Source organism: Hyperolius riggenbachi, chromosome 3 (genome assembly GCF_040937935.1).
Source record: "Hyperolius riggenbachi isolate aHypRig1 chromosome 3, aHypRig1.pri, whole genome shotgun sequence".
Taxonomy (NCBI): Eukaryota; Metazoa; Chordata; class Amphibia; order Anura; family Hyperoliidae; genus Hyperolius; species Hyperolius riggenbachi.
The window spans coordinates 125,718,139-125,744,735 of NC_090648.1; the positions used below are offsets into that span (position 1 = coordinate 125,718,139).

At 44.4% G+C, this 26,597-nt stretch overlaps 1 protein-coding gene across 1 annotated transcript in view; it reads right to left on the reverse strand.

Annotated features, from left to right (window-relative positions):
• Positions 1 to 26,597, reverse strand: part of LOC137561137 (tetraspanin-15-like) — a 248,321-nt gene that overhangs the window by 11,912 nt on the left and 209,812 nt on the right. The window contains exon 6 of the mRNA XM_068272398.1: positions 4,566 to 4,619. Coding sequence (XP_068128499.1) covers positions 4,566 to 4,619 — 54 coding nt within the window. The remainder of the gene's footprint in view (positions 1 to 4,565; positions 4,620 to 26,597) is intronic.

Genomic DNA, 26,597 nt, shown 5'->3' on the forward strand with positions numbered 1-26,597 from the left:
TTTAGACCGAAATGAAGCAGGTGTCATCTGACGACGCCAAGCAGGGCTTATGCTGGGTACACACGTTACGATTTTCCGTACGGTAGATGCATCCGATTGATAAATTCCCTCATGTCCGATATTACTTCCCATCGATTCTGCGCTCGATTTCTCATAGAAGTGAATGGAAAAATATAAGAAAAACTAGTAAAGATAAAAGAATCGAGCATAGAATTGAGTGCAGAATCGAGCGGAAAAAACGATCGGTTGGGAAAATCGTACGGAAAATCGTAACGTGTGTACCCAGCATCGGATCATGTAGGATGAACGCGCTGCAGCCTGAGTATGTTTGTTTTCTGCTCATTGCAAATAAAACAAAAATATGTAGCTCCATTATCATACATTACCTGCCCAGTGCCCAGGCATAGCAGGGGCTGACAAGTAAGATGAAAAGCAGGAAGTTCACAAGTCCACTATGCCCTTCAACATGGGGAGGCGGAGGGATGACTTGTAAAGAGATGCGGTGATAGTTTTAGTCATCTGCCTATATATTGCCCCCAGAAAGAGGTGCAAGGCAGCCTTCAAGTCAAACAACTCCCAGTATTTATGTATTGCTTTCTATGGATCTTTGTGGATACTTTTCAATCATAACAGGTGCAGATATATTATACAGGTTCCTAAAGAGACTAATAATTATGCAGATACTGTATGTGCATTTCTTTGCAATAGAACCATTCATTAGGTATGCAGCATGCATGTTGTGTCAGCTGGCATCAGGGGATATTCAGTGGATGGTGAATTTAATAAATAAATAAAAATAAATAAATTCAATGTTTGTGGCTTAAAGTGACTCTGTAACAAAAATTACAACGTTTTTTCTACCATCCTACAAGTTCCTAAACCTATTCTTATGTGTTCTGGCTTACTGTAGCTCTTTCTACTATAACCATCTCTGTAATAAATCAATGTATCTTTCCCCTGTCAGACTTGTCGGCCTGTGTCTGGAAGGCTGCTAAGTTCTTCAGTGTTGAACTGTTCCTCTATGCACACTCCAGTGTGTGTTTTATTTACATAAGCCAGCAGCTTCTCTGCTATCTTATCAGTGATAGAAGAGAGCTGGATAAAAATCCTCCTCTGGAGGCTGTGAAAGGAGCTGGTCTGTCACATACTGAAGAATTAACGACATAGGTAGAGCTGTCTGCAGGAAGCCTGTAATGTTCAGTGCATGAGAGAAGCTGGGGACAGAAGGTAAACACACACAAGTGATCTCTTGAGATTCAGAAGTAAGGCTGTATACAGCCTGCTTGTGTATGGATGTATTTTCTATGTGTGGACATGCTGTACATCAACCTACTTCCTGTTTTGGTGGCCATTTTGTTTGTTTATAAACAAACTTTTTAAAACTGTTTTTGACTACTTTTAATGCGGCGGGGAGCGGTGAAATTGTGACAGAGGGTAATAGGAGATGTCCCCTAACACACTGGTATGTTTACTTTTGTGCGATTTTAACAATACAGATTCTCTTTAAGGGCACTGAACATCTCTAAAAGCACATTTAGAATAGGAACATTTTTAATGTAAACAAGAGCATCAAGCTGTCACATCTGAACTGACATCAATTGTCGTAAGAGCCTGACTTCTAGGTTTCTTTCTTGAGATCTTCCCCACTGACACATGCATCCCAGTATTGTGTTAGATAGGATCATTTGCCTAATTTGAGAAGGTGACCCCAGAAAATGACAGAGTTAATCATCCAATCATTTATTAAATTCTGATTGCCTGTAAGAGAACAGGACTCTATTAATGCCTTCATCTAAGTCATCACACAGAGTTAAGAGCAGCAACTTCATTACAGGTATCGGTAAGAGCACTTCAATAACGTTTATGCTGCTTTTCAAGCTCAACTTCTGGATTTTTTTTAAATGGGCTCCCTGAATCCTTTCTCCACCTTTCCCCACACAAGACAAATAGTTGTGATAAAATATAGACTATTTGCTACTAACACTTAAAGAGAACCTGTAACAAAAAAATGGTTCCCCTGGGGGCTACCACCTTGTAAGGGGGAAGCCACAGGGTCCCAATGAGGCTTCTCCCTCCCCTGTAGCTGCAGGCAGTCCAGCGCGGGCTCCCCCGAAGAGTCCCGGAATCCTCCCTCGACAAGCCTGACAAGCGCTGATTTATTTACCTTTCCTGGCTCCAGCGGGGGCGCTGTTGTGGCTCTCCGCATAGAGATAGGCGAAAATAGCCAATCGCCATCGGGTGCGCTCTACAGCGCAGGCACCTTGCGCCTGCACAGTAGAGCGGCCCGACGGAGATCAGCTATTTCCGCCTATCTCCGTGCGGAGAGCAGATACTGCGCCGCCGCCGTGGGACCGAGGAGGATGGGGAAGACTCAATAGGATCCAGAGGCTTCCCCCACCCGAGGTGAGTACCCCCCAAGGGAGGATTTTTTCGTTACAGGTTTTCTTTAAAGTTTGCAGCTGTGCCTAGAAGCCAACTGCAAGAGGCTGCTTCAGAATTCTGCTGGATATATGGATGGCACTTCTCTAATGACACCACCAACCAAAGGGCTGAAGAAAAATGACTGACAGCCCAGAATGCACTGTTTTAGGGTGTCAGCCCGTGCAACGCCCCTTTCTTATGAAGTAAAAGAGGAGGGAGAGGCAGTGGCAATAGGGTCATCCCTCCTCCTAAAAGGCACTGTGGGAGGCTTCATCACAACTCCTGGCCTCCTGAGAATTGAAGAGCGCACTGTGTTTAACCATTTCCCTTCCCTGAGATGAGTCACTACGTCTCTGCAAATTCCCATATCTTTTTGCAGGGGCAAAGCTACTACTTCCTTAGCTGCTGCGCGATCCAGCTCACCCCCCGTGCAATCCCGCGCTCGTTATCGCCGCCCATTGTTAGCCGGGAGATCAATGAATGGGAACTCAGTTCCCATTCATTGATCTAAGTCCGTTTGAATGACCACTACCATCTATGAGATGGCGCCGCCATTCACAAAAAACGATACTTACACATCCACGCTTAGCCTCCTGTTTGCGTAGCACCACTACGCATAGCAAAGTTATTCGCGAGGACATCTTGTGGCCAAATAGTAAAATTACATCTACACACATTGTCTTCCATGAACAGACTTTTATTTACATTTAGAATTAACCTCCTACCTCCCACACTCCCCAATAGTTACCCCCCCCCCCCAAAAAAAAAAATTGTAATAAAAAAAAATACATAAATTGTTACCTTAGGGACTGAACTTTTTTAAAATGTATGTCAAGAGGGTATATTCCTGCTACTTTATAAATTATGAGCTTGTAATTAGTGATGGACGCAAAACTGAAAAAAAATGCACCTTTGTTTCCAAATAAAATATTGGTACCAAACATTGTACTAGGGAAAAATTTTAAACGTTGCAATAAACGGGAAAAATGGGCAAATAAAATGTGTGATGTGTGAAATGATTATTTTTTTTCCATTTTTTTCTTCTTTTTCCTGTTAAAATGCAGTTGGAATAAAAGAATTCTTAGCAAAAAGTATCCCTCAAAGAAAGCCTAATTGATGGCGAAAAAAAACAAGATATAGATTGTTTTGTTGTGATAAGTAGTAATAAGGTTGTAGGCGAATGAATGGAAAGAGCGCTGACAGGTGAAAATTGTACTTTTTTTTTTTAAAGGGAAAACCCTTGGAGGTGAAGTGGTTAAATGGTTAATATGCAATTTTAAATTTAAATGCCAATAACAATAAGAAGACATTCAAAGTAGTAATAAGGTTGTAGGCGAATGAATGGAAAGAGCGCTGACAGGTGAAAATTGTACTTTTTTTTTAAAGGGAAAACCCTTGGAGGTGAAGTGGTTAAATGGTTAATATGCAATTTTAAATTTAAATGCCAATAACAATAAGAAGACATTCCTTTAAATGTTGTGACTACTAGTTAGCTGTGTGAATAAGGTGGGGCCGATTTCCCATTGGCTTACATTGATGGACAGGGTCAGGAGCCATTGAAAGCAGCTCCTGACCGGCACACAGAACTCTGCCATCATAAAGAGGGAAGAGAATGGGACCTGTGGCGATTAGAGTGGAGCGACTGGCAAGAGCGGCAGTTCAGTGCGGCGAATAGTTGGTAAGCGCCGTTTTACGGTACCAGCAGTTTCTGGTCCTTAAGGGGCCAGAGACTGCTGGTACGGCAGTAGTTAGAAAGAAGGGAATGGACCTCACAAGGTGTTACCCAGCAGAGGGGGTGTCACTAAAGTCCAAGTAGGAAAAATAAAGTTACTCTGATCAGGCTAGAGCCTGGTTTACTTCTTCCTGAGCAGGTGTTTGAGTTGATGGTTACTTGATCTTTGAGCGAATGAGTTGTGAAACTATCTTTATATGTACTAATCTTCTAGTGCAACAATATTATTCAACAGTCCTGACGATTCATTTTTCAAAGACAGCTTAACATTGCCTCCTTTGTCCAAAGTGCTAGTCAAATCTGCAGCTAGCTGTTCAAAATAACGTTCCTTTCAATCCTTAGAAATCTTGTTTTTCCTTTTAGATCCCATTTTATTTTGTCTAATCTCTGTGCAAAGCAGTTTTTGCCTTACCTCTTTATCAAGTGTCTGGTACCCACACAGAGTGTTCTTCACTCCACTAGAGTCCTGAAAGCACAATGACAGCACAAGTTAATGTTGTTTCCTACCGTATCCAGCACCGAAGACAAATTAACTTCACAGCACAGTATGCATTCACAGCACGCTGCCTAAGCAGAGCAAGCAAACTGGAACTGTACTTGTGTTTTACAAAACTCGATAGAACATTCAAAAAAAGTAAAGCAAAACTAGCAATATATTTCATATAAAATAAAATGTAAATAGTCAGTAAGAATATCAAGACTACACATGTAAAAAACATTGTTCAATAAAACTTTAAGGGCTGCTTCACAATGCACATAATTTGCTGCATTTTATGGTTTCCAATCGTTTGTAAATGACAAAACGCAAGGACACCTGGTCTATACAGGTATTCCCTGGTTGAACAAATAAGATAGGGACTGTAGGTTCGTTCTTAACCTAAATCTGTCCATAAGTTTACACACTATGCCAGCTCTATCCCCTGTACCTCCTTCTGTGCCCCCCAGTGTCTCCCTCTGTTCCCCATGCATACAGTGCCCCCCTCTGGGACACCACTGCCCCCCCCCCACTATGTCACCTCTGTCCCCTTAGTGTCCCCCTTCTGCCTCCATTGTGTCCCACTGTACCGCCTCTGCCCCCCATGATTTTAATGTGCTAATTTTGCTCATGCAAAATTTAAAATAAAATTTCGCAATTACGATTTTCGTAATTTCAATTTTGAGACTGAATTCATTTCAAGAAATCCGCTTGCAAATTTTGTCTTGTTTTTGTGAAATTATAAGCGTGGCTGTTGTAAATATATGTTTGTTTTTTTTGCATAAATCGCAAAAACGCATTTGAGCAAACCAGAAACAAGTGGGAACAAGTCCAACGTTTCTTTTCAAAAAGACCTTGCAGTTTCAGAAAATCAATTGTAAAAAATTCAAAGAAGCAATGGATTTAAACTTACGGTAGTAAAAATACCTTTTGCTGTGCTACACTTTAATACAGAGTTCTGCACACACATTTTAATTATGCGTTTTACAGCAAACCTGTGATTTTAAAAAGAGAAAGGCACATACTTACCTTGGTAGAGGGAAGCCTCTGGCTCCTCCAAAGAAAGCTTCCCACCTCCTCCTCAACACCACCAATCCAGCGCCGAGACCAGCTGGAAGTTCGCGACTGCACTCCCATCCATGAACAAGTTTGTGCAGGACACCTCGCCCCTGCGCAGTAGCACGGAAAACTCCCGTAAAAGTATATACAGCATTTGTATGCATTTACCACAGTGTTTTTTGGGCAGCTTCATTATAATGTTGAAATGCTTTGTTACAGCGGATACAAATCCTAACATAAATCTGCACTGTTTCTACTTCCTGAGTCATGGAAGGAGACATATTGTTAACAGCCTGTGCTTTCAAATGAGTTTATCTGCCATCTCTGTCATGGCAGTCATGTGACACCGGGGAGAGATCAAATTACAATTTCTCTGTTTTCTTTCTCTCCTGTGCAAGAGTTCAGGTCCACTTTAAACAATACCAGTTGCCTGGCAGTCATGCTGATCTCTTTGGCTGCAGTAGAGTCTGGATCACACACCTGAAACAAGCATGGGGCTAATCCAGTCAGAGCACCTGATTTGCATGCTTGTTCAGGGTCTATGGCTAAAAGTATTGGAGGCAGAGGATCAGCAGGACTGTCCGGCAACTAGTATTGTGTAAAAGGAAATCAATAAGTCAGGGTCCATATCCCTCTCACTTCACGTTTCCTTTAGGCTGTATTCACAGTGGGACGTGGTGTTTTAATGCGACATTAAAGTGGCAACGTGTCTGCGTTAAGAGGTACCACAACACAACATTATTAACGCAACTTTAAAGTCGCACAGTGACCGGCCCATAGGATTAGCATTGCAGTGCGGTAAGCTGTGTTATAAGACTTTATAACGTGCGCCCATAACGTCCGACTGTGAATGCGACCTAAAACTAAATGCTCCCACCTTGCTAAATGAACAACAGTTATTTTGACTCCTTACCCACTTTCCAAGTGTTACTAGTAACAAAAGAGTCCATCCCATAAAATTAGAAGAAAAAAAAAAGCACCCCAGCTTTCAAAATACTAATAAAATATAACTTATTGGGACTTCTCACATGGGTGCATTAGGATTGTGCTAGCACTTTCCAAATGCACGAAGGGCCATAGGGCACTTTTATATGCTCATCTCATATTTGCATAACACTGTTGGGTACGTCAGTCCAAGATCTCTGGGTCCCCGTCTCCCTTCTTACGTTTTTTTTTCTTGATTTACAATTAATGTGATTGCATTTAGAAGTGTTCATGAATGGACCCCGGGTAAGTGGAAATCTGGTTTCTTATTCTTTTAGGATTGTTCAGCTGCCCCGCCCACTGCCTTCCACCCACACAAGTTATAAACTATCTTGTAAAGGTAAAACACCCAGCAGCTACTTAAAGTTATCAAAATACTTTATTTGCGTGGTAATTTCAAATATTTATACAAATGGACCCCTATAAACATTTTCCCTCTAAAAACACAAGGGTGATGCTTGAAGTATATCCTAGCTTCAATTATCTGCTGTATGTGGATCGCCCGGCATATAGCCTATGCAAAACCACTCGGCCAATCTAGCTTCAGAGAATCAAATGTGGCCCCTCCACCAACGGCGCACACCCAGGCCTCACTCACATCATAGTCCTGCACGTTGCAACTGCATGTGTTAAATGCTATTGGCCAATGTCACAGTTATTTTCTTCCATGTAGAGTGAAGGTGCGTTCACACATGCGACTATAGTCGTTTGAAACGATCGTTCCCCGATCGTTTCAAACGACGATCGTTTAAAAAAAAGCAGCCAACGACTATTAAGTCTAACGACGGACGAGCTAGATCGTTAAAAACGAACGATCTAGCTTGGCGGATTTTTTCCAACGACGATCGTTTGCAAAAGTAGTACATCGTTGGAAACGGTCGTTCGTACTAGACTTGACATGCGCATTTCACTATTTCTCCATGGAACTTTTCATTTTTTATGCGCAGGCGCAATAGTTGCTTTTACGTGATGTAACGTTCGTTCTAACGACCTGATCGTTACACACCTTTTAAAACTAACTTTACTTAGGTCGTTCTTTCATCAATTAAAAGTTCGTTCGTCGTTGACAACGAACGATCGTTGTCGCATGTGTGTACGTAGCATCAGTCTCCAAAACTTCTGTACAGTACTACCTCCTTATTCCTGCTCTATGTCCATAGAATGCAGTTTATCACATTTCTGAAGTTATAAACTAGTTTGCACAAATCAATCAGGGCTCACCTATTTGCTCCAATGAAGCACTACAGCTATGTACAGAAGTGTTCCCTTTCATCCAGGCACGCTTGAAATTGTATTCACCACGGCAATTAGGCTTGCATGTTAGGTGCTCATTAAACAGGTTCTATTCAGACAACATGTTATCTTTTGCTGTGCAGCTTGTCACGGAGAGATCGTAATGTCACAAAAACATCCTTTCTCTGTGAAGTTCTTCAGCTGTATTAGTAGAGAAACTCTCTAGAAGCAAACGCAGAGAAAGCTATTGACTAACCGTTTTACCGCTTAATTACCTGGTAAAAGCTTTATTGGAGTCTCCTGAACTCTTGCCCAGAACTCTTTTCATTTCCTTTGTGTTTTAAATGAAATTGTAAATGTGTACTTGTATAAATTACATTACATTTCCACCCAAACTATGAAGCTAGACAAAAGAGCATGGGGACTGTCTTATGTGAAAGCCGTCCCTGATGGGAAACCCTCTGAAAAGCTGTGGCCTTCTCTGAAGTCAGGGCGCTCAAATGCAACTCCCACCACAGGGAAAAAAAAGGGACCAGGAGTGGAGTTGTTTTCAGCAAAGGGCAAGAATCACAGTTGTGGCAATTATGTTTTAGTACACTTGGGCTCCTGAGGTGCAGACAGGGGCATAACTACAAATGATGTGGCTGCCCAGCCAAACTTTGATAGGCCCCTCCCAACTGTACACACCCTTTCCCTTGCTTACCCTTGGTGACCCGCACAGCCTAGGGGCCAGTGGTGTAACTATAAATCATGGGGCCCCCCAGCAAATCTGTGATGGGGCCCTCCAATGTTCACACCCTTTCCCTTGCCAAGACAAGACAGGACAAATAACATTAATATTGCGCTTTTCTCCTGGCGGAATCAAAGCGCCAGAGCAGCAGCCACTAGGATGCGCTCTATAGGCAGTAGCAGTGTTAGGGAGTCTTGCCCAAGGTCTCCTACTGAATAGGTGCTGGCTTATACTCAACAGGAAGAGCCAAGATTCAAACCCAGGTCTCCTGTTTCAGAGGCAGAGCCCTTAACCATTACACTATCCAGTCACTGCCAATCCCTGGTCGCCCTGACAGCTGGTGGCCCATCTTACAAGTGTCATAAAACAAGTATAGACATCATACTCTTCACACCCATAACTAATGTAGCCACAAAAACACCTGATCTGAAAGATGGACCCCTTTATCAAAGGGAGTGATGTACAAGTTTGGGCCCTTTTACAGCTTTGGGCCCCCCTGTAGTCGCAGAGGATGCTCCTCAGAAGCGACGCCCCTGTTGGGGGCTCATCTTGGTCCTAAAACAAGTGTGGCCATCATGATCTCACCCATAACCAGTTTAGCCACAAAAACACCTGATCTGAAGAATGGTCCCCTTTACTGGAGGAAGGGAAGGTTAGTAGTTAGGGCCCGTACAGCTCTAGGCCCCCCTGTGGATGCAGAGGTTACACCCCTGTAGTTACGCCCCTGGGTGTAGAAACTGGAACAGCCAAAGGAAACCACAGCACTAGCAAAACATATAAACTCCATGCAGGAAGAGTCCCCTCTGGGATACAAACATAGGATTCTAGCACTTGCCACTTAGCCTGCATGTGCATTCATGAGAGAGATAGGACCTCACTTGCTGTGGTTGGTGATCCAGTCATTGAGACCAGCAGGGCAAATCTTCTGTTGCCAACATACACTTCTGTACTTCCTGTTTCTCCAGTTGAAGCACAGGGCAGCTGGTTTTTCTGTTTGAAGTTGGGACCTTCCTTTCTATTAAGGTCTTCCCAACACTTCTAGCTTCTCTCTTTACAGTAGCTCTCCTGAGTCATCTTTGGCTGGCCTCATTTTGAAATCTTTAGGGGTAGCCCAGCGCAATTTATCTTTATGTCACCAATTTACTAACAAATAACCCTGCAGGAAAAGGGCTGCAGGGGTTAAAGGGAACCAGAGACGAAGCACCCTCATGTATTTTACCATATATATATCAGTGTGAACATTAGAGAAAACATCTACTCTGCTCTCTGGGAATATCAGACGTGTGTACGCATATTTAAACAAACGACCGGTTGTTTTGAACGCCAAGTCGCACATGTGTACAAACGATCGTTCAGCTGATAAGACTGGTTTTGACGGAACCGCTTGGCACACGTCTGACTTGACGCCCAAACAACCGGTTTGAACGACCGGACGTTTGGAAAAGTCAGATGTGTGTACACACCTTAATCCTTCACTGTTCAGCTTGCTTGTTATGAGCCCTGATAAAATCCCAGACTGAGCATTCAGTCTGGCTTTGTTCAGGAATCATTATAGCTGAGTCTGTCTTCTCTGATGTATTTTTAAGCCCAAGCCTGCCCCCTTCTGGCTCTGCTTTCCTCTTTCTGTATACTTACAGCAGCAAAGAGAGTTGTGATGAGATGGGAGGAGCTGCTAATGTAAGGGTGTATTGAAAAACTTTTTTTTAATCTATATTTGATACCATATTTGATAAGCATAAGAGGTTTTTAGAAATGGTGATTTCATTTTGCACACAGCCCACTAAATGATATGCTTTTCTGATGAACTGTGTTTTGCATGGAGTTTTAGTAAAAAAAAACCAAAAACACAAAAAACGGAACACCAGAGTGGCGAAAATACCAGTTACAGGATATATTTGGTAAAATCTATCGGGGAATATGTTTATTTTGTGCCAAAGCATTCATCTCTGGTTTCCTTTAAGGAGAGAAGACTAATACCCCAGTGAGAAATTGTTAATGAGCCCAATAAAACCTCTGTGCTAGGATAAGTCACAATTCAACTTCTTTATAGTTATACTTCTGAACATATAAAAAAGGCAAACCGTTTTAAATCACTTCCACCTCAAAAATCCACAAACTCTTAGCTCTGAATAGAATGTGCACATGCATCTGAAAACCTTCACTTCAGAAAAAAAGAACTGTACAAAAATGTATAGCTCTCAACCTCATGTCCAAATACTGCTGAAAGCAAGCTGGTAATCCCCTGATCAGTAGGAATGGCCAATGGGATGTAAATGGTTCTGAGATGATGCAATATTATGCAAATTCTCTATGCAAATGTATTCAGCTTGAGTATTGTAATGATCGCTGCTGCAGCAGGTGTTGCTGGAAGTAGTAGTGCTGCAGCTCAGGCAGTTCTGATCTCTTTCCATGCAAGCTGCATAGCTTTGTCTGCCTTTCCCTGCTGTCAGCTTGTGACTGATTATCATTCACCTGTGTGGGAATCTGCATGTCTGCTCCCATTGGATGACCTCAGTATAAAGATCTGCTTCCTGCAGGACTCCTCGGGTTTTCATAGCTTCAGTTTAAGCCTGTCTTGCTGTCGCTTCAGCCCCCGATCGTGTTTCTTGTTCTAAAAGATACTTTGCTGGTTTTGCATCATATATTGGTTCATTGCCCATATATATGCATACCAGCACGTTTATTATTTTCCTTGTATTCGTGTTACGTTGATACATCAGTGTCGCTGATGTATACGTACACGAACTGTTTATATCCTGTGTGCAGTTAGTCAGCTTTCCAGCACGTTTTGGTAGTTTGAGCGTATCGTGAGCACCCGTGCTGAGCTAGTATCCTGCTCCTGGTCCAGTTTGTGGATTGCGTTCATCTCTGCGAGGAGATAACGAATCCTTCTGAATCCTGTCCTGTTACCGTTTGTGGATTGCGTTCATCTCTGCGAAGAGATAACGAATCCTTCTGAATCCTGTTCTGTTACTGTTTGTGGATTGCGTTCATCTCTGCAAAGAGATAACGAATCCTTCTGAATCCTGTTCTGTTACCGTTTGTGGATTGCGTTCATCTCTGCGAAGAGATAGCGAATCCTTCTGAGTCCTGTTCCCTGTATTACTCCAGTCCTAGTCAGCGTTCCTGCTTATGTCATATATCGGTTCATTGCCGATATATACATATGTTAGTCAGACGTTACAAATAGTTTCATTGATAGCTGTAATTGTAATACGCTAGGAAAACATACTTATTGTATATTTGTCTGTGTTACGTTCATCTATCTTGATCCTGCTATTTCCTGACTATCCTGTCCTGTCTTTGTGAGGCACGCCATCGCTGCAATCGCATTGGCTGCCTCATTCCAGTCTGTCTTGTTTTGTACGCTTGCTGTCGCTAAGTAGCCGCTAGCTAGCAAGCGTTCATTCTGTCTACCTGTCCTGATCTCCTCAGTTCTGGTTTATGCGCTCAGCGCTACTTTGCGCTGAGACGTTATAACGAAAGCATTGTTTGTGGCTGTCAGATCTGCACCGGCTCTGTGCGCCACAATCTCCTATTGGAGTCAGTCCTCCCCTCCACTATACTAGGGATAGCCTGTTTCCTTGTGCTGGTGTGTGTACCTCCTCCACGCCAGCTCATGCGTTGCATGCTGACTGTGGAGAATACACCACCAAGCCTTACATTATGAAAACCCCATTACCAATCCCCATTGTGGGGGGGATTCCCAGAAAGTATGACACTGTTAATTATGGTCCCTGTTCCTTTAAGAAATTTGAAGAACTTAACTCTGAAACAGAAAATGAGTTTTTCTCTGAATGTGCCAGGTTCCTGGCCAATCCCGATCTCCAAGCGACTCCTGTTTCAACCTGGGCACTCCAACTAAGTTATATTTTGTTTAAAGGGGAATTATTCCAGTGGGCATTTGATGTTCTCAATCATTCCGATTTGAAAGAGAGACCGCTGGAATTTCTAGCGTTTGTGATCCATAACTGGTTGCGCATAGATCCATTGCCTTTTCCTCTTAATGAACTCCTGGCAGCAGGCCAATCAGCTTCTCCTTCAATTGCTTGCAAAAATGTTCAGCAAGCAGAAAGTGTTACTGATAATTTTCCTGCAGCCTTGAATAAATCACCAAAAACAGCAGGGTCTAAGGCAAAACGCAAACGTTCTAAGAAACGTGTCCGATCTGCAGAGTCGTTATCCTTAGCGACTGAGACCTATAATGAGATTCTGCCATTAACAGATAATGAAATGCAATTGTCTTTCAGGGGAGTTAAATGGACTTATGAAACTACTAATGAACTTTCCTCCCTGGCTAGGGAAAATAAAGATTTTTGTTTAAAAGAATTATCTTAGTATGATTATGAGGAGATATTACAGAGTATTGAACAAATCAACTTATTTGTGAAGCAAGGAAAGTTTGCATACACTACAGTTCAGCACTTGCTACAGGTATTGGAGATTCTTAGGAATAAGGAATCTGCCAATCACCTGCTAATTAACCCAATATATGTCCCTGCTACAATCATATCTGCAAACCATGATCTGCCTGTTAAGTATGCTTGGAATCCTCCATTTGAGAAAGGAGAGATGGAAGCTCTGGTCAATGAATGGAAGAATGATTCAAGTTCATTTTGTCAATTTTACAGTGCAAAAAGTGAATTAGTATTGAATGCATGCATTAAGTCTGCCTATAACCTAATAAAAACTGGTGTGTGTGGGTATGACTTTGTGGCTCCATTGATTGACGTGTGGGAACTGATTTTGGATGATTTTTATGTGACTCCGAATTCGCAAATTTGGCGTTCTGACCCGCCTGCTTCAGCACCTTTGGCTGATTCAGCAGGTGATTCGGAGCTCTTTTTGTGTGAAATTGAAGTTCCTGCAATTCCACCCTGTACCATGGATAACTCAGTGTTACTTACCAGTAAAACAGAAGCCACTGATACATTCTTAACCTTGCCCTGCGCAAATTTCTCAGCAGAGAATCCAGAGGTCCTGCTGACTTCTGAGTCCAGCCTAGCCAGTACTCATGACTCTTTGTTCAGTGAAACAGACACCAGAAAAATCTTGCCTGCCTCTGCAAACACTTCTGCAGAAATTACCTGTGTTAATAAAGTTCAACTCCTGTCTGATCCAGCAGATGCCAATAGATGCACTACATCAGTTTCCGAGTCCCAGCAATCCTGTCTAGAAACCTCAGAACCCCAGAATCTGAATTTTCCAATTTTACAAATGAATGGTGATTCAGATGCGCAAACATTGTGTCTTGATCTTCCTGTTTCTACACCTCGCTCTAGTTTCGTGAATAGCTCAGAGCATCTGCTATGTGAACCTGAAATCGCAGAATTATTACCTTGTTCAGAAAATATTCCAGTAAATTTGCCCTGTATCATGAATAGCTCAGAGCAGCTGCTATGTGAACCTGAAATCGCAGAATTATTACCTTGTTCAGAAAATGTTCCAGTAAATTTGCCCTGTATCGTGAATAGCTCAGAGCATCTGCTATGTGAACCTGAAATCGCAGAATTATTACCTTGTTCAGAAAATGTTCCAGTAAATTTGCCCTGTACCATGAATTGTGCAGTAGATCTCTCCAATGAAACTCAGGTCACAGAATCATTATGCTGTCCAGCAGGTGCTTCCATGGTTTTGCCCTGCAATATGGACTGTTCAGTGATCCTGTCCAGTGAAGCTGTGGTCGCAGAGTCTTATGCTTCACCCAGTACTTTGGATACTTCAAACCCTCTAGCAGAGGAGTCTGAGGCACTGCTTACCTCAGTTGGTGTTGCAGTAATATTCACTTGTCTAGCAGCTGTTTTGGAATTACAGTCTGCTCTAATAAAACTTGATGAATTTCTGCCCAGCAAAGCAGAAGCCATTGAAATATTGTCCTCGTCAGCAAGTGTGTTAGATACCTTGCCCTGTACACAGTCTGATTTAACCAATGTAGTTGAGTCCCTCTCCAGTGTTGTAACAGCCGAGGAACTCCAGCCCTGTCCTCTGAATGTTTCAGTGTCTTGCCCTGTAACATGGATAATTCTGATTCTCTGGTCAAAATAATAGAAATCTCAGAATTTCAGTCCGGTCTGATGAGTGTTCCTGAAACCCAGCCCTGTATCCTGAAAGATTCTGGTTCTCTGGCCGCTGTGGCAGAGGTTCCAGAGTCCTCTTCCTGTCCAGGGAATTCCTCAGTTTTGCCTAGTCCAGTGGGGGCTGCTGCAATACTGACTTGTTCTGCAGCGCCTCATGAGCTCCAATCCAGTGTATTAGATGAGTCTCTGTCCAGTCCAGAGGTAGTTGTGGAGTCCCTATCTGGTTCAGTGCATACATCAGAAGATTTGTCCTGTCTTGTTAGTGCCCCTGAATCTGATTTGTTACTGACTTTGCTGGAATCAGCGACATCTAAGTCTGATCCTGCATTCTCGTGTAAAAGTCCAGTAGTTGCGAAGTCTAGTCATGATGATTTTTTTTTGGCCAGTCCTGGTTTTGGTCCTGTCTTGGCTGACCCTGAGGCTCACAGTTCCTTGACATGCCCAGAGTTTTCTCTTGTGCCAGTGTGCCCAGATGTTCTTTGTGTGCCAGAATGCCCAAGTGTGTCTAAGGTGTTAGCGTGCTCTGATGCTTCCTTAGTGGGAACATGTTCTGATGTTGCCAGTCTGCCTGCATGCCCAAGATGGTTCTGGTCCCTGAAAGCCCTGATCTTGATGTTTGTCCTTGTGGCCCTGACTCGGGAATTGCCCTAGGTTCCATAGGGGTTCTTGATAGTTCTCTATGTGAGCCTAAGGGGTGTTCTGACCTATGGGGATCTCTTTGGAGCTTCAAGGTGTTCTGGGAGGTCTCTGAGAAAACTTGTCCTGGTGCCTTGGACTGGTTCAACAGTGGGTTTTGTGTTGGTAAAGACAGTCCCGGTGGGCATTGCAAAGGCTTTGGCGTTTTTGAACGGTTCCTGGAAGGCGGTGGGTATCGCTCAGGGAGTTTCGGAGGGCTTTCTTCTGGAAATCATGGTTCTGATGGGTGTCACACTGGGGCTTGTAGTACTGATGGGCATGGTTCTGTAGGTTCTGGTTCTGATGGGTCCAGTCTTGTGGGGACTGATTCTGGAATTCGGTCTTGCCGGGCTGTCCCGGTCATCATGAATTATCAGTCAGACTGTTTTGTTGGGAATTTCAGTTTTGAAAAGCGTCTGGAATCCGCTTTTAAGGGCGGGGGTACTGTAATGATCGCTGCTGCAGCAGGTGTTGCTGGAAGTAGTAGTGCTGCAGCTCAGGCAGTTCTGATCTCTTTCCATGCAAGCTGCATAGCTTTGTCTGCCTTTCCCTGCTGTCAGCTTGTGACTGATTATCATTCACCTGTGTGGGAATCTGCATGTCTGCTCCCATTGGATGACCTCAGTATAAAGATCTGCTTCCTGCAGGACTCCTCGGGTTTTCATAGCTTCAGTTTAAGCCTGTCTTGCTGTCGCTTCAGCCCCCGATCGTGTTTCTTGTTCTAAAAGATACTTTGCTGGTTTTGCATCATATATTGGTTCATTGCCCATATATATGCATACCAGCACGTTTATTATTTTCCTTGTATTCGTGTTACGTTGATACATCAGTGTCGCTGATGTATACGTACACGAACTGTTTATATCCTGTGTGCAGTTAGTCAGCTTTCCAGCACGTTTTGGTAGTTTGCGCGTATCGTGAGCACCCGTGCTGAGCTAGTATCCTGCTCCTGGTCCAGTTTGTGGATTGCGTTCATCTCTGCGAGGAGATAACGAATCCTTCTGAATCCTGTCCTGTTACCGTTTGTGGATTGCGTTCATCTCTGCGAAGAGATAACGAATCCTTCTGAATCCTGTTCTGTTACTGTTGGTGGATTGCGTTCATCTCTGCGAAGAGATAACGAATCCTTCTGAATCCTGTTCTGTTACCGTTTGTGGATTGCGTTCATCTCTGCGAAGAGATAGCGAATCCTTCTGAGTCCTGTTCCCTGTATTACTCCAGTCCTAGTCAGCGTTCCTGCTTATGTCATATATCGGTTCATTGCCGATATATACATATGTTAGTCAGACGTTACAAATAGTTTCATTGATAGCTGTAATTGTAATACGCTAGGAAAACATACTTATTGTATATTTGTCTGTGTTACGTTCATCTATCTTGATCCTGCTATTTCCTGACTATCCTGTCCTGTCTTTGTGAGGCACGCCATCGCTGCAATCGCATTGGCTGCCTCATTCCAGTCTGTCTTGTTTTGGACGCTTGCTGTCGCTAAGTAGCCGCTAGCTAGCAAGCGTTCATTCTGTCTACCTGTCCTGATCTCCTCAGTTCTGGTTTATGCGCTCAGCGCTACTTTGCGCTGAGACGTTATAACGAAAGCATTGTTTGTGGCTGTCAGATCTGCACCGGCTCTGTGCGCCACAATCTCCTATTGGAGTCAGTCCTCCCCTCCACTATACTAGGGATAGCCTGTTTCCTTGTGCTGGTGTGTGTACCTCCTCCACGCCAGCTCATGCGTTGCATGCTGACTGTGGAGAATACACCACCAAGCCTTACAAGTATAAACCAATCGAATTGGTCTATTTTTAAGCAGCATAAGTTTATGTAACCCTGCATCATCTCAGAATATTTGACCACCATTCCTTACTTCCTATCCCGTTCTCAAGGGGTACATAACACATGGTTCCCCCTGTCTCCAGCACCTTCCTGTGTTCTGCTGTGAGGTCTTGCAATAGTTGAAGTGTAGACAGCATAGACTAGAGTTCCCCAACCCCATCCTCAAGGCCCATCAACAGTACATGTTTTGCAGAAAACCACAAACATGCACAGGTGAGGTAATTAGTGTGTCAGCAGAGCTGATTAACTACCTCTGTAGATTGCACTGTTGGTGGGCCTTGAGGACAGGATTGGGGAACACTGGCATAGACCCTCCTGCTGCTTTCTCATGTTGAACGCACTGGGTAGGGTGTGGAAAAGTTAAATGCTTTATTAGGGGCTGGGCAGGGAGGAATGAGACAGACATTTTGAGTTGTAGCTGCAGTGCTGACCAAAAAGAGTTAATCTTTCAGCAGTAGCATGGGGAAGGTGGACATGGTTATATCTGTGCTCAGAGGAAAAGACTACCTTAACTGGTGTCCCATCCAAGCTCCTCCCTGACTAGCTCATCTGGATGATGATGGGATAGCGGGAGGCATTCGGATGAAACAGCTGATTAATCCACACAAGAATCTGAGGCTGGCACAAGAATTTAGCACTGGGAACCCAGATGGCATAATGAAAAATAAATACTAGCCCAAAAATGGTTTATGTGCAATGTACAAGAAATCAATCCTTAATAAGACCAATTATCAAATATATAACCAAACCCAGACTGCAGGTTGACTATTTTTACTGTTTTATTATATTTTATCTGACTGGGAAAAAAATGTCATTTTTTTTCCTGCTAACTTATCCTGATGAAAGATAGAAATGTCTTCCTTTTGCATCAAAACCGCACATCATATTAATAATGGTGCAGACTGACCTTTCGCACAGCTGCAATGTCCCAAGGATGGCAAGCAGGCCACGCATTGATGAGGAAGTTCCGTTAGGCTATACTGACAAGACACTAAAGATCAAAACACTTTGTTGGGAGATTCTATAGTAATTGTGTGTTTGGCAGGCTTTGTGTGCCTGCTGGTTACAGCTTTCTTCATTTCAAAGTGCCAGGCGTCACTACGATCCGACAGCCGTGTGTTATCGTCTACCTGATCAGATCAACATCAAACCGGAAGGTGAGGATCAAACCGCGACAGGAACGTTTCAATAAAAACCAATGGTCAGCTCTTTTATCCACACAAACGCAGGAGGAAAAATGGAATCCTTTTCATCAAGAAGTAGAATAATAGATGATACGACTAGCCCCAGAGGGCACTGTACTAGTGAGTGACGAGGTGGACCAATTACGGTAGCTCTTAGAATTGTTATTCTGGTACACGAATGTAACAACGCTGACATTATTGTGAAAAGCACAAATAGGACAGCTGTAATGAACCTTGAATTGCTGCGTATTAAAAACTTCAGCTCCCGCTCTTTCCGTACCAGACTTTAGCAGCAAAGCTATATAATAAGCAACAAAAACTTATTATGGTTTGGGCGCTCACTGCAGGGGAATTATGACTACGGGCCGAGAGAGATCAAACCCAGGTCAACAGCCTTTTTTACACATAACTAGGGATGGTCTCAGATATGCAGAGTTGATTCAAATCTATGCACATTTTTATACAAAATGTATGCAGTTTTCATTGCAGATTATTGTTCAGCATGAATGCCCTTTTTAAAACGCTGCATCCCCGCGTCTGATCTCGCAATTAAAACCGCAAATTCCCGGGGCAAAAATCCACGACTTTCCTGGTCGTGGATTTTGCTGCCCGAGGAGGCAGAGCTTTAGGCTGCAGCTCTGCCTTCATGCGCGTCAATCTGCGCTGATCGCCACCTCTCTCAGTAAAAGAAGACTGAGAGGGGCGTGGAAAGGCTGCGATCAGCGCAGATGGAGGGGAGTAGAGGCAGAGCTACTGCCCAAAGCTCTGCCTCTAATAGGAAGCGCTGCCCAAATCTCCCACCGGGGATTTCGGGCGTTTTAATAGCGAGATCAGCCACAGGGATGCGGCGTTTTAGGAAGGGCATTCGTGCTAAACATTAATCTGCAATAAAAATTGAGTTTTATGGAGGCTTCAGTGTCTCTCTAAATTGATTGGTCCATTTTCAAACTGTACTTGCATAATTTCGGAACACTTTGCATCTCATTGATCATCCCTACACATAACTGACAATGCTTTATCAAGGCCTAGATCAGGCATGGGCAAACTTGGCCCTCCAGCTGTTAAGGAACTACAAATCCCACAATGCATTTGCCTTTATGAGTCATGATTGTGGCTGTCAGACTCCTGCAATGCATTGTGGGACTTGAAGTTCCTCAACAGCTGGAGGGCCACGTTTGCCCATGCCTGGCCTAGATGCCTGTAGACTGCACTTGTATATGCTGTTCCTCAAAGCAGATCTGTACCCAGGGATTCAGCCAAGCATATCGTAATGGCTGCTAGCACAAGTTGTGACCTAACCTTTATTTTTATAGTTTTTCATAATGAAATGTTTAGGTTGTCGATGATGTGATTACCCTACTCCTGCTCTAAAGCTGTATGGTAGGATAGGTGATGCCCAGAGAAGCTACATGGAGAGCCACCCAGTGTCTGTCTTCAGGGTTTACTCCCAGTTCAAGTCATTTGTGGCAATCAGTAGCACCGAGGATGTTTTCAAAGGGTCCAGTTCACACTGCAAGCAGGGAGCCTGGTGCTGGCATTCTGTTGCGGGCATTTACTACATATGTGGCAAATACCAGGGCCTATTCTAGTTACAGTGGCGACCCTGGGCGCCCTGACCTCCCCTAAAGTGGCATTCAGGGCTGCTTTTCTGCTGCCAAATCCCCCCACCAACCCCCAGAGTCAGTGAGCTGGCTAACTACTCCCCATCCCCCAATGTTACTGTGGTCCCCCTGCAGAGTTTTCGGCAGTGTAGTGACTCACCTATCCTGGCTGCTGTGCTCCTCTATTAGTCGATTGCTCAATGTATTCCCATCTTCATGCGCAATGGCGCGGGTCATGGAGAAGATGCAGCCAGCAAGGATGAAGGCGGGCATGCATAGAATAATACAGGCGAGTTGCTGAAAACTTTGCAGGGGCCCCGGGAACTACAATAAAGTTGGGGGGGAAGACGTGGGGGCCGGCAACCAGCTTAGGACCCTTGCAAAATTGCCCAGGTAGCCCCTATTGGTAGCGCTGGCCCTGGCAAACACTAGATATCTGACCTTCAAAGAAGTCAGTAGTAAACGCCTGCCATTGCAAGAGAAATTGCTAGCAAGCAGCAGTCAGCACCAGCTAAAAGCACTAGTTAGTGCCAGCTAAAAAGCATCAACATGCAACGTCTGCCCATATCATGGCCTTTTCTCGTTTCTTAACGGTTTACGTGGTACGACATTCTCCCGTGTGTCACCCCGTACTACTGCGTGCATCTGCTACAACACAAGACATGCTGCCTGAGTGAGCACCAATCAAATGATAACAAGTACAATTTCTAAAGTGCTGTAAAGTTGTACCTAGTTACTAATTCACAATATTGTATTCCTGCCAAAGCCTCCGGCAGTCTGCTTCACATGTCGTATTCTAGTAGAAGAAAAGATAGGCAGATGCGGACAGGGCAGAGCTGCATTCCGCTCATCTGCATGAAAGATGAAGAGGAACAAGGCTGTGCTGGAGCAGAGTGCAGTCCTGGACAGTCATCTCTTATCTGCTGCCCGGAAGCCCAGGAATTCAGAATTACCTCTGTCTTCCTCTCATTACATTTAAATAATTCAGCTATTCCAACTAGCTATGCAACTATGGCCAGGCCTAAAGCAAAACAATATTAGGTGAGTGTCCAAGTCTCTTCGGCTTGAGATAATAATAAGCTGCTTCCATGTTAATAGCTATTGCTTGTGGCATGTGATGCGCAGTAAACATCTCGTGTCAAAATAATTTCATTTTCAAATCAAAAGCAAGTGGTAAGACTAGTAATACAAAAAAAAAAGGTGTCTATTATGCACAAAACTATAGATGGGAATTTATTTTTATAATCAAATTTTCATACATTTTAGCAATTACAAATTACCTTTCATGCAAAGAAAGATGGACATCTTTTACAGGGGACATGCAAGGTTCTCCCAGCTGACTGAGCAAAATATAGTGGAGTCCCATTCATTAAGAGCTCCCAACTAAGTGGCGGGGGTAGCGATAGGGGTGTGGCTTGTTCATTTTGAAAAACCTTACGCAGCAGAAACCACTTACAAAAGCTCGAGGCACCGGCCTACCTTGCTTCTACAGCTGGCTGCTGCCTCCTTGTATGGCTCTTGGTGTGTCACCTGACCTGCTTCAGGTCACATGCATGCATCAGAAGCCATACAGCGCAGATGCGCCAGAGCAGCTGCAGACGTACAAGTGGAGAGGACCAGTGCCAGGAGCTTTTGTAAGTGGGCTTCCACTGCGAACTGCTCTGCATTTGCATATGAGGGAGGCTATTGTTTCACAGAGCCCAACTGCTTGGGAATTCAAATTTACACATATCGGGCATCAGGCAATCACCGTCTGTGCCGGATAACTGAGGCTTTACTGTGCTGAGGTGAGCAGGAAAGAACACTTGGATTCAGGGGACCTAGGATGGTGCCAGGAAAGGAGGGAGGTCCCTAATTAACTACAGGTGGGACTTCCAGGGGCACTATGGTGAAAAACTGAAATCTGTAAAGTGGACCTGAACTCTTGCACGGGACAGAAGGAACACCTAGAGAAATGCAAGCTGTATGTATTTAGAGAGTTTGGCCAGTATAATTACCCCTCATATGTGTCTGTTCACAAGTTGGAATTTGCTCTCTCCCCATGTCAGCTGACTGCCACGGCATATAAGCTCATTTGAGAGCACAGGAAGTTAACAATATGTCTGCTTCCATAAAAGCAGGAAGTAGAAGCACTGCAGATTTTTGTAGGATTTGTATCGGCTATAACAAATAAATGTTTTTCTTTAAAGCTGAGCGGTCTGGACGAGCTCAGCTCGTCCAACACCGCCAGCGGCTGCCGCTCAGGCCCTGCTGGGCCGATTTTGATGAAATAAAAAGCAGCACACGCAGCCGGCACTTTGCCAGCCGCGTGTGCTGCCTGATCGCCGCCGCTCTGCGGCGATTCGCCGCGAGCAGCGGCGAAAGAGGGTCCCCCCAGCCGCCTGAGCCCAGCGTAGCCGGAACAAAAAGTTCCGGCCAGCGCTAAGGGCTGGATCGGAGGCGGCTGACGTCACGACGTCGGCTGACGTCGATGACGTCACTCCGCTCGTCGCTATGGCGACGATATAAGCAAAACAAGGAAGGCCGCTCATTGCGGCCTTCCTTGTTTATTCTGGGCGCCGGAGGCGATCGGAAGATCGCCTCCGGAGCGCCCTCTAGTGGGCTTTCATGCAGCCAACTTTCAGTTGGCTGCATGAAATAGTTTTTTTTTTATTTAAAAAAAACCCTCCCGCAGCCACCCTGGCGATTTAATCAGAACGCCAGGGTGGTTAAAGGTTATTATGCTGTTGCGTTTCTTTTAGAGCAGAAAGGAAGTTCTGCGGTCTGCTTTAAAACACACGCACCATACATTTCTTGGTTTGATTGTTGATTAGAGGGATGGAAGGTCTCACTTACTAGGAAAGGTCAGATAAACTGGGCTTATTTGTCTTGAGAAAAGATGCCTCAAAGACGATCTAATTAACATGTAGAAATATATTAGACAATATAACATATAAATGCCCTGGCAAATAAGATTTTTGTCCCTAGGCTTGTGCAAAGGACTAGGGGACATGTTCTGTGCATGGAAAAGTTTTAGCCATTCTATGTCTGCATTTAAGGGGGGCTTATGCCTGATACACACTATGCAATTTCCCCATCAGATCGATGGGTCGAATCAATAATTTGACAGGTCCGATCAGGTTTCCGATTGATTTTTTATAGTGGCCTAGTGAATAGTACTCTCTACTTGCAGCGCTGAGACCCAGGTTAAACCTGAGCCAGGTCACTATCTGCATGGAGTTAGTATGTTCTCACCCTGATTGTGTGGTTTCCTCCTACGTCACACAAACATACAGATAAGTTAACTAGTTTCCCCCCAAAACTAGTTATAGACCGTGGTACAGACATGTGACTAAGGTAGGGACTAGACCAGTGGTTCCCAACCTGGGGGGCGATCGCCCCCAGGTGGGCGATTTGGGTTCTAAGGTGGGCGGTAAATTTGTGGGGGGCGACAGGGGGGCGATCAGTATGAAAAGGCAGAAAAAATAAAGTGTCGCAGTGTCACTCGTTTTTAAGAAAATTATGGGCAAAAAATATGATTTGTATAAAATATGCAAGTGTGCATGATAGAGTTGCGTAATTCCTCAGGGCTCGTTGGTCACGCGCCGGTGTTATGTCAGATATTGCATCCCGGAAGCAGCTTTCCTCTCTGAGTATCGCGCATGCTCAGTGGGAAGTTAGATATTATTTACCTGAAATATCTCCGCTTCCCCACCACGTACACTCCCAAAATTTTCAGGGGAGGGAGAGGACCCCCAGATCTAGCTCTGTGTCGAATTGCAACCCCCGAGCCCCGCTAATTCCCGAGATAGGTTTGCTGCAATCAGTCTCGGGAACCAGCGGGGCTCGGGGCTTCAATTCGGCACAGAGCTAGATCTGGGGGTCCCCTCCCTCCCCTGAAAATTTCTGGAGTGTACGTGGTGCGGAAGCAGAGATATTTAGGATGTTTTACGTGGCTGCACAATTTAATGGGACGCAGGCTCCTACTGCGCATGCGGGGCTGCACAACGTGCGGGGCTGCAATAGCTGACATTACACCGGTAAGGGAATTGGCGCAAAGTAGTTGAGTCACCGGCTATTTTTAGCTGGCAAGGTCACAGCGCTACCCCCTCCACTGGCACCACCACCTGGCGTAAGGGTATACCGTACTAAGAGAAGGGGGGCGACAGGGGTGAGTCGTCCTACCCTAAGGGGCGATACCTCATAAAAGGTTGGGAACCACGGGACTAGACTATGAGCTCCTTAAGAGGGACAGTTGGTGACATGACTACAGATACTATAGATACTCTGTAAAGCACTGCAGAAGATTTCATAGCTAAATATAAATATATAATAATGGCATTATTTAGTCATGTAACAGCATTACATTTTCCAGACTGATGTTTACATAATGAGGCTTCAGTGTTCCAGCTGTGGGTCATAACCTTGGATTCTAGTCTTGATTTGACTTCTTCCCCCATACAGTTTGCAGTGCTCCCTCAATATATGTGACAGCTCTAGTCCATGATGATTGGGAATGTATAAGTTATGAGTAAACAGAGTTAGAACAGCATGTTTATTAACATGTTTTGAATTGTAAATAAGTGATAAAAATAACCGTCCTTTCCAATCTCGGCTCTGACTGAGCGCACCTGCTGTTTAATGCGAACGCAAATTGTCAGATGGGAAATGAAGGACTTAATTTTATAGGGGATTTGTTCTCGGCACAGGAGAGAACGTTCTAAAATGATCTTAAAGTGTTCCCCAGTTACAGTTTTCATACATGGATCTGCACAAAAGATTACGATCTACAGAAAAAACACTGATGTATCAATCCTAACCTCTCCCGTACCAAACCAGTACGCATCTACGCCCAGCAGGCAGTGCTGCGGCCCTGACTGGACGTAGACTCTACGTTGCAGTAAATTGCACGTCAACGCTGATACCACCGCCGCTCTGCACCTGCCGCAATGCGCTCACTCTGCAGTCTATAAGATGTCAGAGCTCTGTGAGCTGGTCAGTAGCCGCTTTTATTGGCTCCTGGCTCTGTCATCACTGTAAGCCAATCCCATAGGCTTACATTGATTGACAGGGTCAGGAGCCAATGTGTCAGTAATGTTGTTGTAACCTCTGCAGCGGGGAGCGGTACGGACGCCGCTCCTGCATCTGACGTCACGCCAGATTCCGCCGCAGCCTCCGACTCATCGCTTCCCGGCAGGACAGGTCTCTCCAGGGTACATCAGTTCAGAAGAGCGCCCGCGCGTACCTGGAGACAGGACCTTTATGCATTGAGGAGGCAGGTCAGCTGACCAGCCGGTCAGCTGACAGAGCTGGTCTGACACTCGCTTCTGATTGGCTGAGGCGAGTTGGGCGGAGCCGCAGGGATTACCTGTTGTATTTAAGACCCAGGCTGTCAGTAGATCGTTGTCTGCTGTTGCTGAAACTTTGCGGTTAAGCTCTCAGACCTTAGACAGTTCCCAGTGTTTGATCCGCAGGACCCCAGGGATTCACATATAGATAGGATTATTATTATTATTTGATATTTCGTAATAGTAATTATATTATCATTCATTGTATGCCTTTATGTGTATGAACCTTGCCTGAACTTCTGACAATCCTTTTGCCTCTCGATTCTGTACTCTGCCTGTCTGTTTGTTGCCGACCTTGATTCTGACTTTGCCTCCTGATTCTGTACTCCTGCCCATCTGATTGTTGCCGAATTTAGCCTGTTTACCCACTACGATTTTGCCTAACGTTTCTGTACCGCGACCTGACCGACCTGTTACCGACCCTGCCTGTACGACCTCGCTTACACCAGTGATAGTCGCTAACGTTAAGGGCTATCACATAGGAGTACTCCTGTGTTACAGTAAAAACATGTGTGATCATACTCTTAATAAAATACTGACTATAACTCTGAGTGAGCTCATTCTGGTCAGCAGAGTCACCTCTGAGCATTACATAACAGCAGACCATATAAGTTATGGAGGCTCAGATTCAAGCATTAACTGCAGCCGTTGAGCAGTTAAACGCTACTGTGACATCACAACAGGCTCAGTTGAACGTTTTGACTGAGGTTGTAAGTCGTTCACAGAGATCTGCATCATCATCGCCTCCCTCTCTGGTTCGTGAGCATAAGATGGCTCTACCTGAAAGATTTTCAGAGCATAAGTCAGATTTTATAAATTGCAGAAACAGGTGTAAATCATACTTTGAAATGAGGCCCATTGCATCAGGCTCCGAATTACAGCAGGTAACATTGATTAAAACCCTGCTAACTCTGGATTCGCAAACTTGGGCTTATAATTTACCTGAGGGTCATGAGGCTTTAGGATCTGTTCAGGCTTTCTTTGATGCCATGGCGGTCATATACGATGACCCAGACATTGCAGCCACGGCAGAAAGAAATTTAAAGAGACTTCGCCAAGGGCATGATATTGTGGAAGATTACGCCTTGCAATTCAGGAAATGGGCAGTCTCCTCTAGATGGGAACACTACGCCTTGCTTGACTGTTTCCTCTCAGGGTTGTCAGATTCAGTTTCAGACATCATGATCAGTCACCTTAGCCAAAACCTTAGACGAGGCCATTGCTTTAGCTATAAAGATTGATCGTAGGGTACAGTACTATAAAAGG